This window comes from Vicugna pacos, chromosome 32 (assembly GCF_048564905.1).
Source record: "Vicugna pacos chromosome 32, VicPac4, whole genome shotgun sequence".
NCBI lineage: Eukaryota > Metazoa > Chordata > Mammalia > Artiodactyla > Camelidae > Vicugna > Vicugna pacos.
The window spans coordinates 2483961-2497131 of record NC_133018.1 but is presented as its reverse complement, the minus strand read 5'-3'; the positions used below and the strand labels follow the sequence as shown (position 1 = coordinate 2497131).

General features: G+C 54.0%; 1 protein-coding gene across 1 annotated transcript; it reads right to left on the bottom strand.

The window, feature by feature from the left end:
* Positions 1-1086: 1086 nt before the first annotated feature.
* LOC107034455 (uncharacterized) lies at positions 1087-6655 on the bottom strand. The gene is made up of 6 exons (XM_031674687.2): positions 6233-6655; positions 5917-6040; positions 4289-4500; positions 3667-3737; positions 3285-3389; positions 1087-1325 (listed from the first exon to the last, which is right to left on the bottom strand). Exons 1-6 carry the CDS (start codon positions 6452-6454, stop codon positions 1151-1153), a joined length of 909 nt encoding a protein of 302 aa, XP_031530547.1. The 5' UTR covers positions 6455-6655; the 3' UTR covers positions 1087-1150.
* Between the last annotated feature and the right edge of the window lie 6516 nt (positions 6656-13171).

The window sequence follows — 13171 nt, the reverse complement described above, 5'->3', positions numbered from 1 at the left end:
ATGCCGGGAGCCGTGGTCTCTGGGGCCGGCGCGCATGCCCGGCGAGCGCAGCAGGACTCTGGGAGCCTGGGCTGAGGACTCAGTCGGTTCCGCCCTGTCGGGTTGAGCTGCCTCCTCTCGGAAGCCCTATCTTCCCGGGGCCTCTCTGTCGACTGCCTCGCCTACTGCCCGGCTCCCTCTGCACTCAAGCACAAGGTGACCTTGCCCAGGCTCGTGGCTTCACATTAAACACTTGTATCCCTTGACTCCTACCACTAAATTGCCAGTGCTCCTGACCGCCACTTGGGCGCCAACTGATCTCAAATTTGACGTCTGGTAAAAGAATTCTCCGACCCTTCTGTACCCCTAATTTCCAGGCTTCTCAAGGGACCACTATCCACCCAGTCACCCAAAGCCAGTCCCTGACCACCACGCCATACATCTCCATCTCAGCTCCCACAAGGGCTTATCACAATTTGTAATCCTGTACTACCTTGATCTATGTACTAGCTTACTACACACACACACACAAACATATGCTGGAGGATGGACATAAGTTCCTTGAGGGCAGGGACCACAACTGCTTGGCCTGTTATCTCCAGTCCCAAACAAGATGCAGGGCGTACACAAGAGCTCAACAAATACCTGCTAGCGTCCAGCGTCATCAGGCACTCAGTGAGAACTCATGTCTCACATGCAGGTTGGATTCCAGGGCCAGCGTGGGAGGCGATCAGAGTCACGTGTCTCTGAAATTCTTTAGGGAGGTGCCAAGTTGGAAACTGAACAGCTCATTTTCCTCCAAGGAGGGAACAGAGTTTCTAAATCTGCACCCAGATAAAGCTTGTGCCCAGGGGCCAGTTATAGCAAAAAAAAGTACACTTGTAACTCAATGAGGTCAAGTGAAACCCAAAGGAGCCACAGAGGCGCTGCAGGGAGTGGTGGCTCACTCCCTCACTTAACCCTCTTTCAAAGTGCACAGGGCTCAGTTCCCGTGTTAGGTGCAAGAAAGGACACTTTCCAGTCTCGCTGACCTGACCACCTACTGTGTGCAGGCTCAGGCCGAAGATGGGAGAGACCACACAAATGCACAGCCCCTGGGGAGCGTGGTATGAGGAAGGCACCTCCAGGGGAACTTTATTCATTTCTCCGGCTGTGGTCTGCACCAAAGATGTTACGGATCCCTCTGGTGGGGCACGGACTCTGCACTGCCAGGGTCATTCTCTGAGTCTTCTTTGGGTCTGGGTATAGGCTGGAACTTGATCAGGACAGGCGGGGTGAAGATGGAGGCCTTCACAGAAGGGGAGGGCATCTCCTCGCTGTTGGGGAAGCCACTACAGGCAGAGGTCCTTTGCAGGAGACGGGTAAGACACATCCATTAGGTGGGACGCAACACCCAGGGCCATCAGAGGTGCACTCGATGAAACCCAGGCTGTGGGATGGCTCTCAATATGTATCTACTACCAAAGTCCCTCCACCAATGTTTGGTCAAGGCGGTTCCTTGCGGCAATGTTTGTGATTGTGAGAATCCGGAAGCAATCTAAACGTCCATCAGGGACGGGTGAAAAGAACCAAGGTGCAGCCACACAGTGGACTATTCTGCAGCAGACTAAGGAATGTACATCCCAACAAGTAAAGACATCCCAACGTGCAGTAATAGAAAAAAGCAAGTTGCTGAGAAGTACATGCATTATGAGCCTGCCCTGATGAAAAAATTAGCCAGCATATTTGTGTATCTGTGTTTTGGAAGGTACATGTTAAACTCTTAGCAGCAGGACTCAGCAGCAGAGGACTGTTATATTTTATGTATTCATTTCTATATTGTGAGCTTTTTTCCATAGGCTATGTTCCGCTTTTGTAAACTTTTAAATAAACAATTTAAAATAACACATTTTTAGTGATGGAACCAAGACAGCAGAGCTCACTCAGAAAGCAATACAGTAGGGGAAGGGTATAGCTCAGTGATACAGTGCGTACTTAGCATGCACAGGGTCCTAGGTTCAATCCCCAGTACCTCCATTAAAAATAAATATATCTAATTAACACCAACCCCTCCAAAAATAAAAAATAAAAAGCACAATGGAAATGTTTTTTAAAAATACTGTATAGCACAGGGAACGATATTCAATATCTTGTAATAATCTATAGTGGAAAGAACCTGAAAAATAATAGATATATGTACATGTATGACTGAATCACTTTGCTGTACACCTGAAATTAACACAATGTTGTAAATCGACTATACTTCAATTTTTTAAAAATTTTAAAAAAGGCAATATATAACAGGAGGCTGAAAATTGTCCCCATTAGTGAAATATTTCAACAAGCCAAGAGAAGTGGAGTAAATGATACCCCATCAACACCTGGGATGGGATACTCTGCACCTGTAACTATTGGTGAATTTATAGGTAATTTTAATGACCGGGAAAGCAACAGATTCCAGAGCTGCCTGCAAAGCTGCCCACCAGGGTGCTCCTGATTAAGTAACAAACTACTATGTGCACACACACGCACACACACACATGCGGGTCCATGGGAAAAGCCAACAGCAAAACACAAATACGTGCCAATGTGGTTACTTCCAACCATGGGAGTAAGACTGGTGTCTGTTTTGTGTCAGTTTCAGATTGTCTACAGTAAATATATACTGTTTTAGAATCTGAAGAATGGTAGTGTGACAAAAGTGTGCTATTGATTGTGGTGATGGTTTCATAACTCTGAATATACCAAAAACACAGACTTATATACTTTAAACGGATTAATTACATGCCATGTGAATACCTCAGTAAAGCTATTTTTAAAAAAGTCATCTGGGTTGCGGGAAGGGCGTGGTTCAGTCGTAGAGTGCATGCTAAGCATGTATGAGGTCCTGAGTTCAATCCCCAGTCCCTCCATTAAAAATAACAATAAATAACTAAACCTAATTACTTACCCCTCCAAAAAAAAATAATCTTCCTCTCTAACAAAAAAGTCATCTGATGCAATGAAGCAGACAAGTCTAAAGAGTCAATGACATGGGAAATACTTGACAAACATAAGTCAAAAAAAACAGGTGATAAGAACCCCCCATATTCAGTAAATCCCTGCTTTGCAAAACACATGTGTAGATAAATCACAGGGCTGCCCACAGCTGACAGAATCATTCCCTTTCTGTTGGTCTCTGGGCTGTTTCTGGTTTCTCACCATCACAAACACTAGGAAAGGGGAGTAAGTTTGCAGCACCCTGATTACATTAGGGTCCTTCCCAGAGGTAGCAGGGACTATCACACAGACATCCCTCCAGCAAGGATGCTGGGAGGCACACTTACCAGGGGACACCCTGGCAGTGGAGCTTGTGAGCACTGTTCCTGGCCAGGTACGAGAAGTGGAAGCCTCCAGGATTGAGGACCAAGGGGGTCAGATCAACCATGTGGCTGCAAGACAGGGCAGGCAGGGGACACACATCAGCTCTGGGCTCCTCCGGAGGCCCTCCCCAGCCTCAGGGGCATGCCTCTGACACAGGCACAGGGACTCTGCACACTAGGCAGCCTCTGACCCTGGATCCCTCCTGGGATGATGAGGAAGGACCACTTGGGATTGTAGGGAAAATCGATCAAGAGGTGGGGGGGTCACAGCCAAGTCTGGTGCACAGCCAGTTCCCCCAAACACTCCCTTTTCATTTGCCTCTAGCCCAGAATAAATTCTTTTCACCTCTTTGGGTTTGATGAGAGGCCAGTCCAATTTAATTTCACTTCAGACCTTGAAACTTCCAGTTTCTCCACCTTCAGGAAACAAAGGAAATTTCAGGACAAGTTTGGGGTCCTCGCCATGAAGAAAAACACCTTCTCCAGGAACTAGGAGAATGACGTATGTTTCTGTCAATCAGCAAACACACCAGGCTCATTCTCAGTGCCCACCTAGAGCTGGGTGTTGGGGCACAGGGCACAGGATGGGGGCTGGGAGCCAAGGGAGGAGGTCTTAACCCAGCCTGGGGGACAGGTGTAGGGTAAGGGGGAGTCAGGAGGGGCAGGCGGGCAGGGATAGCACTGCAGGGGCCCTCAGAGGACAGCACTGAGAATGACACCCATGGGGAGAAGCAGGCATCAGGCTGGAGATGGGGGCCCCAGGCTTCCACCCAGGGCACTGGGGCCAAGCAGGTGGAGCTCTGTGCCTCCCTCCACCCCAACCCTTCAAGGAGAGCAGCCCCTTTCCATCTGCTTATCAACTGCTGCCTGCAGAGAGTTCTGTGGCTTAAACAGAAAGTTCTGGAAGCCACTGCTGTGGGCCTGGAAGAGGAGCTGGGCTGCTTCCTGCCTCTCCAAGGGCCACTGACCGATGTGCTGGGCAGTGGAGGGAAGGGGCCAAAGACCCTGGGCATAGTGTAGACAGGGGATGATGGGGCCACCATGGAGGCCATGGTGGTGGCAGGTGGTGGCAGTGGTGGAGGTGGCAAGGTTGGTGGCAGGCACGGGGAGGTTGACCGGTCTCTCAAGAGGATGGGTTCTGATTTCTTCGGTTTTGGCTTCCTTCTCTTCTTCTTGGCATCTGGGACAAAAGGTGTCAGTGAATGTCGACCCCGAGGCCAGAACAGGTTGAGTTGGGCCAAACTCAGTCCCTCCAATAGGGAGGAAAGGCAGCCCCAAGAAGTGCACCAATGCCTAAGGCCGCCCTTGACAGGCACCCTGGTGCACCCTCTCACTGACTCCACCACCACACTACAGGGAAAGGGTACTATTGTCTCTGTCTTACAGGTGGACCGGGAAGCTGGAATGTCCCAGGCATAGGCAGGGTCCATACCGGGCTGACTATCAGGGCAGAATTTCATGGGAAGTGATGGAGTGTCACTGCCAAGGAGGGCTGGCCTTGGCCTGAGTAGGTCGGTCTGCCAACCCCCCGGGCCAAGCATTTAAGTCCATCAGCACCCCTGTGGGGATCCAGGCCCTGGACAGTGAGCCCACCAACTGCACCCAGCCCCAGGTCATCTTGGGGGTGCGCAAGGAGGAAGTCTTGTGGAGGTGGGCTCAGGTCCCCTCCGGGACCTGGGGCCTGCCCCCTTTACTCTCCTGTGCCAAGGAGTCTGAGCATTTCTACTGTTCAGAGCTGGAGACCGCCAGCAAAGTGGGTGTTAAGCTCCTCCTGCAGCCCCTCATCTGGAATGAGATCAGTACTACCAGGGGGCACCGGCTGGAGGCTAAGCACCTGTGCCTGGAGCAACCCCACTCTGAGTCCCAGTCTAGTTCCTCCACTTCTATTGCTAGCTTTTGGGGGTTTTTTTGGGGGGAGTATTAGGTTTATTTATTTAATGGAGGGAATGAGGATTGAACCCACGACTTCGTATATGCTAAGCACGAGCTCTACCACTGAGCTATACCCTCCCCCTAAGCTCCATTTCTGTGTGACCTTCTCATGTTGGACAACCCCCTTGGACCTCTTCCCTAAAACAGGGATAAATAACACCACACCCCACAAACGAGCTAGGCCCCCCAGGTGATGTGGAACAAAGGAGCCCACCACCATCGCACTCCTCTGACCACACCCAAACCTGATCAAGGCTTTAGAGCAACTGTCCGAGAAACACAGGGAGAGGACAAAGCAAACACACTGGCAGACCATGACAACAAGACGCAAACCCATCAAAGGGGACAACACGGTCCTTTAGCCAATGGTATCGGGGAAACGCTAGGGCATCCCACCCAAAGGGGACTTCAATAAACCTGGTCAGGATCCTCATTTGTCATCCCTGTGTGGCCACCGATGCAGCCCCCTTTCATTTCACTCTCATGTGTCCCAGTGTGGACACGAGTTATACAGTCCCCCTAGTGAAAAGGAATCGAAGAGGCCTAGCACGCAATGTGTGGCTCTCAGGAGGGCCTGACTGATGAAGTGAAGACTTCTATGGACCATCGACGGGACCTGAGTCGGGTCTGCCAGGTGCAGAGCCCAGCGCAGGCGGGGCCTCACCCTGCGAGTAGAGGTGCACGCGGTGGATGCCCCTCTTCAGCTGCTCCAGGCGCTGGTGCATCTCCCGGGCGCCCATGCTGTTGCAACAGTTCATATCCCCCTGGACGGCGCAGGAGAGCTTGGCCTGCGACCACAGCGGGAGACGCGAGGAGGGAGGAAGCCGGACGCGTGAGCCGCCTGGCCTGCACGCTGCCCTCCCCACGCTGCCACCTCCGGGAAGACCCTACCTAGGAGACCAGGCTGGCCGGACAGTGCCCCCGCCCGCATCTCGGATCCCCAGAGCTGCGCCCCCCGGGCCCGCCCCGCCGGCCCGCACCCAGAGGAAGGAGAGGAACCCGCGCCGCTCGCACTCGGCCTGCTTGCCCTTGCGCACCACCCTCTCGGCCAGCGCCGGGTTGCGGTCGATGCTGCGGAAGAGGCGGCGCAGCGCGCGCTCCGTGTAGGTCGCAGCCTGCCTCTCGAAGTCCTCCTCAGAGATGAGCTGGCAGAAGGTCACACTCGGGGGGAACTCACTGTCGAACTCGTCCAGGACCTCCATCCTCGAGGGCTCCGGGCGGCCCGGCTGCCTGGGGGTGGAGCGGCCGTCGGGGCGAGGCCACAGGGTCCGGGCGCGCCCACCCCACCCGCCCCAACCCGGAGAGAGAGCGCGGCTCCCCAGGGCCTGAGCTCAGGTCATCGTCGGGGCCAGGTCCGGGGACGCACCGCTGTCCCCCAGCCTCCGCGCCGATGCAGGCTTCCTCCGCCGCCCGGACCGCTCGGGCCAGTCCCGTGAGACCGCAGGCCTATCCCGGCGAGACGGCCGCACGTGACAATGCCCGCCACTCCGCGCATGCGCTCTCACGCCTCGACGGGGTGGGCGCAGCCAAGTGGGGCTGAGGCCCATCTGGCGGAGTGAGGCCCATCTGGCGGAGTTTGGCCCATGGCTACCGCAACTCTTACTCCTTTAAGGCCCTCGCCTCCCCCGACGCCTCTCGGCGCCGGCCTTCAGTACTCCCCTATCCCGGCTGCTCCTCCCACCTCCTCACCTTATGGACTTCTCTCTGCCCCCATCTCCTCTACCCTGGGCTTTTCACCCTCTTCTCTCCTGGCTTACTCTCAGCATCAGACCCACCTCTCTCCAGCTTCTGTACTCTCCTCTCTTCACCATTATGAAGGTCCCGTCTTCACCATTCCTTCTTGGACCATCTGATCTTATCCACTTAGTCCCAACCCACAGCTGACCTAAATAACCCCAACTCCCCCAAGCTCCAGACCCACATCCAAGTATACACAGGGGATGTTTCTTGGGCATCTCATGCGGAGCACATCCAGATTGGCAGGCAGCTTCTTCCCTCCTGCCCAAAACCTGCTTCTCTTTTCTCTCTCCTACCTGGTCAGTGACTGACACCACCATCCATCCCAGCTAGTAAAGAGGTGGGTGCAGCCTGGACTGCTTCCTAGCTGTCCCCTCCTAACCTCCCTCCACCACAATCAAGCCCTGAGATCCATGAAGCATACCTGAGAACTCTAACGAGATTTTTCACCTCCTGTTGCCAAACTTCCAGACCTTTAACCCTAGCTGTCCCCAACACAGCAGGTGGCATTCACTTCCTCCTGCTCTGATGTCAGAGAGCAAGGTGGATACAACCAAGGAAGATGGTCTGGCCTGTGCATCTTGCCTTAGGATGCAGGCACACTCAGCTACACTGGGGTTCAAATCTTCATTCTGCTGCCTGTCCCCATGCAACTTCCAAAATCGAACCTGACTTTCAAATATATATTATGTGCCTTTTTAAAAACAGGACAATTCAAAAATCCAAAAATGACAAATGCTGGAGAGGCTGTGGAGAAAGGGGAACCCTCCTACACTGCTGGTGGGAATGCAGTTTGGTGCAGCCACTATGGAAAACAGTGTGGAGATTCCTCAAAAGACTAGGAATAGACTTACCATATGACCCAGGAATCCCACTCCTGGGCTTGTATCCAGAAGGAAATCTACTTCAGGATGACACCTGCACTCCAATGTTCATAGCAGCACTATTTACAATAGCCAAAACATGGAAACAGCCTAAATGTCCATCAACAGGTGACTGGATAAAGAAGATGTGGTATATTTATACAATGGAATACTACTCAGCCATAAAAACCGACAACATAACGCCATTTGCAGCAACATGGATGCTCCTAGAGAATGTCATTCTAAGTGAAGTAAGCCAGAAAGAGAAAGAAAAATACCATATGAGATCGCTCATATGTGGAATCTAAAGATTCATGGACAGAGAATACAGACTTGTGGTTACCAGGGGGGTAGAGGGTTGGAAGGGATAGACTGGGATTTCAAAATTGTAGAATAGATAAACAAGATTACACTGTATAGCACAGGGAAATATACACAAAATGTTATGATAAATCACAGAGAAAAAAATGTGACAATGAGTGTGTATATGTCCATGAATGACTGAAAAATTGTGCTGAACACTGGAATTTGACACAACATTGTAAAATGATTATAAATCAATAAAAAATGTTAAAAAAATAATAAATAAATAAAAACAGGACAGAAAAAAACAGGACAAGCATCCTTTGAGAGGTCAGACAGACCTCTGATTAACACCCCCATCATGATATGCATATCATACTTCACACTTTATATGCTTTTTTTTTTATATATTTTAAAGTGTATTGTGCCAGGCACTGCCAAGAGAAAAAAAATAAACTGCCTGGTCCCTGCCCTCAGGGGCTCTAAAGAGGGCTTCAGCCACAGGGAGAAAATGGTGATCTAATAGGCTCTTGTGGAGGAACATTGGATGCCCAGGGAAGGCTTCCCCTAGGAGGGGACATTTGAGCAGAGCCCTGAGTCCACAAGCCCCTCCCAGAAAGGGCAGGAGACAGTTGCATGGGGATCTGCGGCCAGTGGAGACACAGTCTGCCTAGGAGCAAGGGGTGGCCATCTCCAGCCATGGCACCTGGAGCCAAGAGGAAGGGAGGTCAGGCCCCGAGTCAGGTGACCTTAGGATGGAGGAACCCAAGGGCTCAGGCCTAGGAGGCAGAGGAGTGTGTGTCATTGTCCCCATCCTCCCCAGGATGTCAAGTCTTCTATCCCCATTGTGAGGGTAAGTCTAGTGTCCCTGCGTGCTCAGCCATTGGTGAGGGGTACCCCAAATGCCTGTCTGGAGACCTGGATCTCCTCTCAAGGAGACAGGCTTGAATGATTGTCACTGGGCACAGAAAAATCTTTTGCGTCTGGTTCTGATGCTGGAGGTGGCCCCGCAAACATGCCTGGGGGCCAGGCTCCTTGGCAGTTCAGCTACAAGCCCCCCAGTAGCAGCTGTGGGCATGCCAGGCACCTCACAGTCCTTCCTGCAGGCTCAGGGCAGCATATATCCCTGTAAGAGAATAAGCGGGCAGAATTGGAGGGCATGACCTGCAGGCTTCATATCCCAAGTCACCGGCCACCTCCGGTGCTGCTTCCCAAGACCCCAGGTGAACATTCTCTCCAGAGCCTGACCCTCCCCAGGCCTTCAAGGAGGGCTGGGCCCAGTGCAAGTCTACATAGTCAAGTTTGAGCTGGGTCTGAGCCAGGTCCAGACAGACCCTGTGTGCAAAGCAATGGGCCTCTCTTTCTCCCCAGGGTCGTGACCAAACCTGGGGCCCCCAGGCTTACCTGGGAGCTGGTTTCAAAGGTCCTCTCCAAACCACGGCTTTTCTGAGTCTGGGGCCTCTGCCCTCACCTATCCAGCCATGACCCTGATGGAGAGCTTGGGGGATGATGCCATGATGGCTGAGCTCTGCACTTGTGCCTAATTGCTGGGAAGTGGAGTGAGGCAGCAAGCCTCCCTGCCCCCAGGCGCTGTGGGTGGGTGGTGGGCTGGGCCTGACTGATGCCCTTTCATCATTGCACTGCCTGCCAGTGGCCCACAGTAGTGCAACAGGGAAAGAGTGTCGGGCAGGCCTGCTAGCGCCTCTCCTGGTGGTCGGTGGTGGTGGGGCTCTGAGACCTGGAATGCAGGCCCACTAGGGCGGGGCCTCTGCCTGGGGGAAGGGTGCCCTCTGACCCCAGAGGCCCAGGCCTGGCCAGGATCTCAAGTTTCCATGGAGAAGTGAGCAAGCTGGGCAGGGGGGAGGGGAGGGACCTGGCCTGGGGAGGGGAACTGGTAGTGTGGGGGAGTGGGGGGTCCCTCAAGGCTGGTCCCAGATGCTTTGACAATATCATTGCACTGCTTCTCGAAGCACAGTAGTGCAACCTCGTCAGAGCACCTGCGGCTAGCAGGGGGAACCCCCCCACAGCCCCCAATACACCCAGAAAGAGAAGTTCAACGGTGAGTTGTGTAGGGCAAGGGGTCCATTCCTAGACATCAGAGTGGAGAGAGGGATTTCAGCGGAGCTGCGGTCCTCGGGGTCCTTAGGACCTCAGGGCAGCCGGACCGTCCCCAGCACCCTCCGGATTGAGGTAGAGAGACCCCAGACTGAGGGACACTCCAACTCTGGGGCGGGAGCGGACCAAGGAAAGGGCGTACACACAAAGGAGAGGGGCCCGCGCTCCACCGCTGTCCGAAGACCCCTCGGGCCAGCAGCGGGTGTGGGTACAGCCCGACCACCCTGCACTGTCCCTCGGCCCGAGGCTGCGGGAGAAGAACGGTTGGCCCCTGCAGGCTCAGGGTCCTCATCCCTGGTTCCTGGCCCCTGGCCCCTGGCCCCTAACTTAGGCTCCGCGTTCTGTCCCAACAGATTCCCTACCCGGCAGCCCAGAACGGAGAAGAGAAACGGGGAGCTCCCTGCCCTTCTGGAGTCCCCTGCCCGTAGGAGGACCCCAGGGTCCCGGCTGCGCCCCTCCACACCGCCTGCCGGGTAGGGCGGCCCTGCCCGCGCCCCTGCCTCGGACCCGGCTACTTACGCGGCCGGACGCCCTATCTGCCCTAGGTCCTGGCTGGTCTCGGAAGGTTGCGGGGAGAGGTCTGGACCGAGGTCCGCCCGCATCGTCCCCCAGGACCACCCTGCACCTCATGGCGCCCTCTCGCCGCCGGCTCCATCTTTAACTCGCTGACAGGCGGCGGCCCGGCCCCCGGCTCCTTAGCATAGCGCCACGCTCATTGGCCGGCGCCGGCGGGGCCTCGCCTCCCGCACGCCCATTGGCTGAGGCCGGAGCGATTTCAAAATAGCCTGCGGGCCCGGATTGGCCCGGAGCAGGCTGAGGCTGCGGCTCCGCGGTTTTAACAATGAGTTCTACAAACACTTTCTCCCCATTCATAACTTATCAAAAGGAACTTTGCCCGCCTTTTCGCAGCTCCAGCCTCCGCAAGTTTTCCGCCGCGCGGGCGAGCGCACTTGGAAGCGCGGTGGGGGGCGCCGGCCGCGCGGCCAAGCCCGCTGGGGAGGGGGCTGCGACTCAACGAAAATGCCCAGACCTCCGGTCAAGCCCATCTCGGTAGGACTGCAGGCTACCTCGTTTCGCGAACTGAAATCGCTCCCTGTTCCTCCCAGATGACACATTCGGCTCCAGCGGGCTTCCTGGTGGGGGCAGCCCCTTTCCCCACTCGACCCCACCGTATCACTCGACTTGACCCAAGTGTGATTTGTCTGAAGCCACCGTGTAGGCCTCGGCTGCCGGCCCTGGTCCTTGAGCCTCTGGAGCTTTGTGGATCTGTGGGAAGTACGAGGAAGGGGGCGTCGCTTGGGTCCCTGCGTGATTATGGATAAGCATCCATTAAGTGCTAACCCGGGGTTGATGACCCGGAGGAAAGTACACGGCCCTCCATCCCACGCCACGCCCGCGCGGCCTTCACATAGTTGCAGTGTGTGTGTGTGTTGGGCGTTGGGGGGCGTTGCTTAGGCTACTGTGAATCTGGGCCCCCTACTCTTTTTTTCTCTCAGTCCAGTGGCTGAGAGTAAATGTTTTGGAGGCAGGCAGAGCAGTTTAAATAGAATGGATTGGTTGCCTCCACTGTGAAATTAAGATGATAATTGATCGTGCTTCAAAGGGTTGCTGCCAGGAGCAAATGGATGCTGTGTAAATTGCTGGCCCAGTGCCTGGCACATACATACTCTTCAATAAAGGAGAGCTCTGCTGCTGCCACTGGTCTTGTCTTGCATTCTGCCTAGATCCACCTCACCTACTCCTGCAGCTTCTGCCTTGCTTCCCCAAGGATTTCTACATGCTGTGCACTGTTGGATTCTGCTCTTAATCAACACTGCTCACTCTTGTGTGGGTGACAGTAGGGAGGTAATAGAGGCAGAAGTGGGCTCTTACAGTCGGGAGGGGTCAGGGATGGACCAGAGGAGTGCCCCTTGGATTGGCAGTGTGGTCCATGCTGCCTGTGTTCTACCTACATCCCCTTGGCACTCACCTCTATGGAAAGTATGTTCCCTACCAGCATCTGCGGCTCTGCCTGAGGGCTACACTCCAGCTGTAGAATACAGGGCGAGTGGAAAGTGCTGCATAGGAATCCCCCTCACCTTCGTAGCAGCCAGTGAGAGAAAATGTTTTGCTTGGATAAGTACCCAGCCCTGCTTTTTTGCCCTGCAGTTGGAATAACTTTGATGCGTGTTCTACATAGGGTCACAGAGCTCCCCAGTGGGATTAATCTTCAGTTGCCCACAAAAGTGACTTGCTCAGTAATGCAACCTTCACTGGCTGCAGCCCCACTCCTCTGCCCCCGTGTTTTCTGCTTGTACTCCTGTCTCAGGTCAGGTGAGTAATGGGAGAGAAGTGTAGACTTGTAGACAATGATCAAGAAGTCTAAGCAGAGCAGGAACTCACAGGGGAGAGGTCAGAGGAGTGAAGGGCCTAATCATGAATCTCTTCCCCTCAGGTCCCACCATTGGCTAGAGCTTTACTCCCACCCCCTAAGGGCAACTGATTTCTCAAAAGTGAGGTGCTCTGCCCACCCTTCTCCAAGGTCCTTCCAACCAGCTGCTACTCCCAGGCTTTCCTTGGTCTCTCTTAATCTCATTGAGAAAAGTGGCACCCTCTACCCGAGCTGTTCCTGGAAGCTCCTAGGACTGTAATCTCCACCATGACCTCTAGAGGTCACCCAAGCACCAGCAAAACTACTATGACCTGCCTTTATCAGGCCCGCCCATTTATAGTTCCTTTCTCTAAATTGCAGTGCTTTGCTGGCTCAAACTGTGCCTCTTCTTCCAGGAAGCCTTCTCAGATGTCAGTTCTTTGCAATTATCTTCCCTTGCAGTATTTCTTGAAGTTCTGTTAGGGCTTCAAGATTTTGAAGGATCGTAGTGCAGCCTAAGATACCACAGGCCTGAGCAGGCTGGGTGTAGG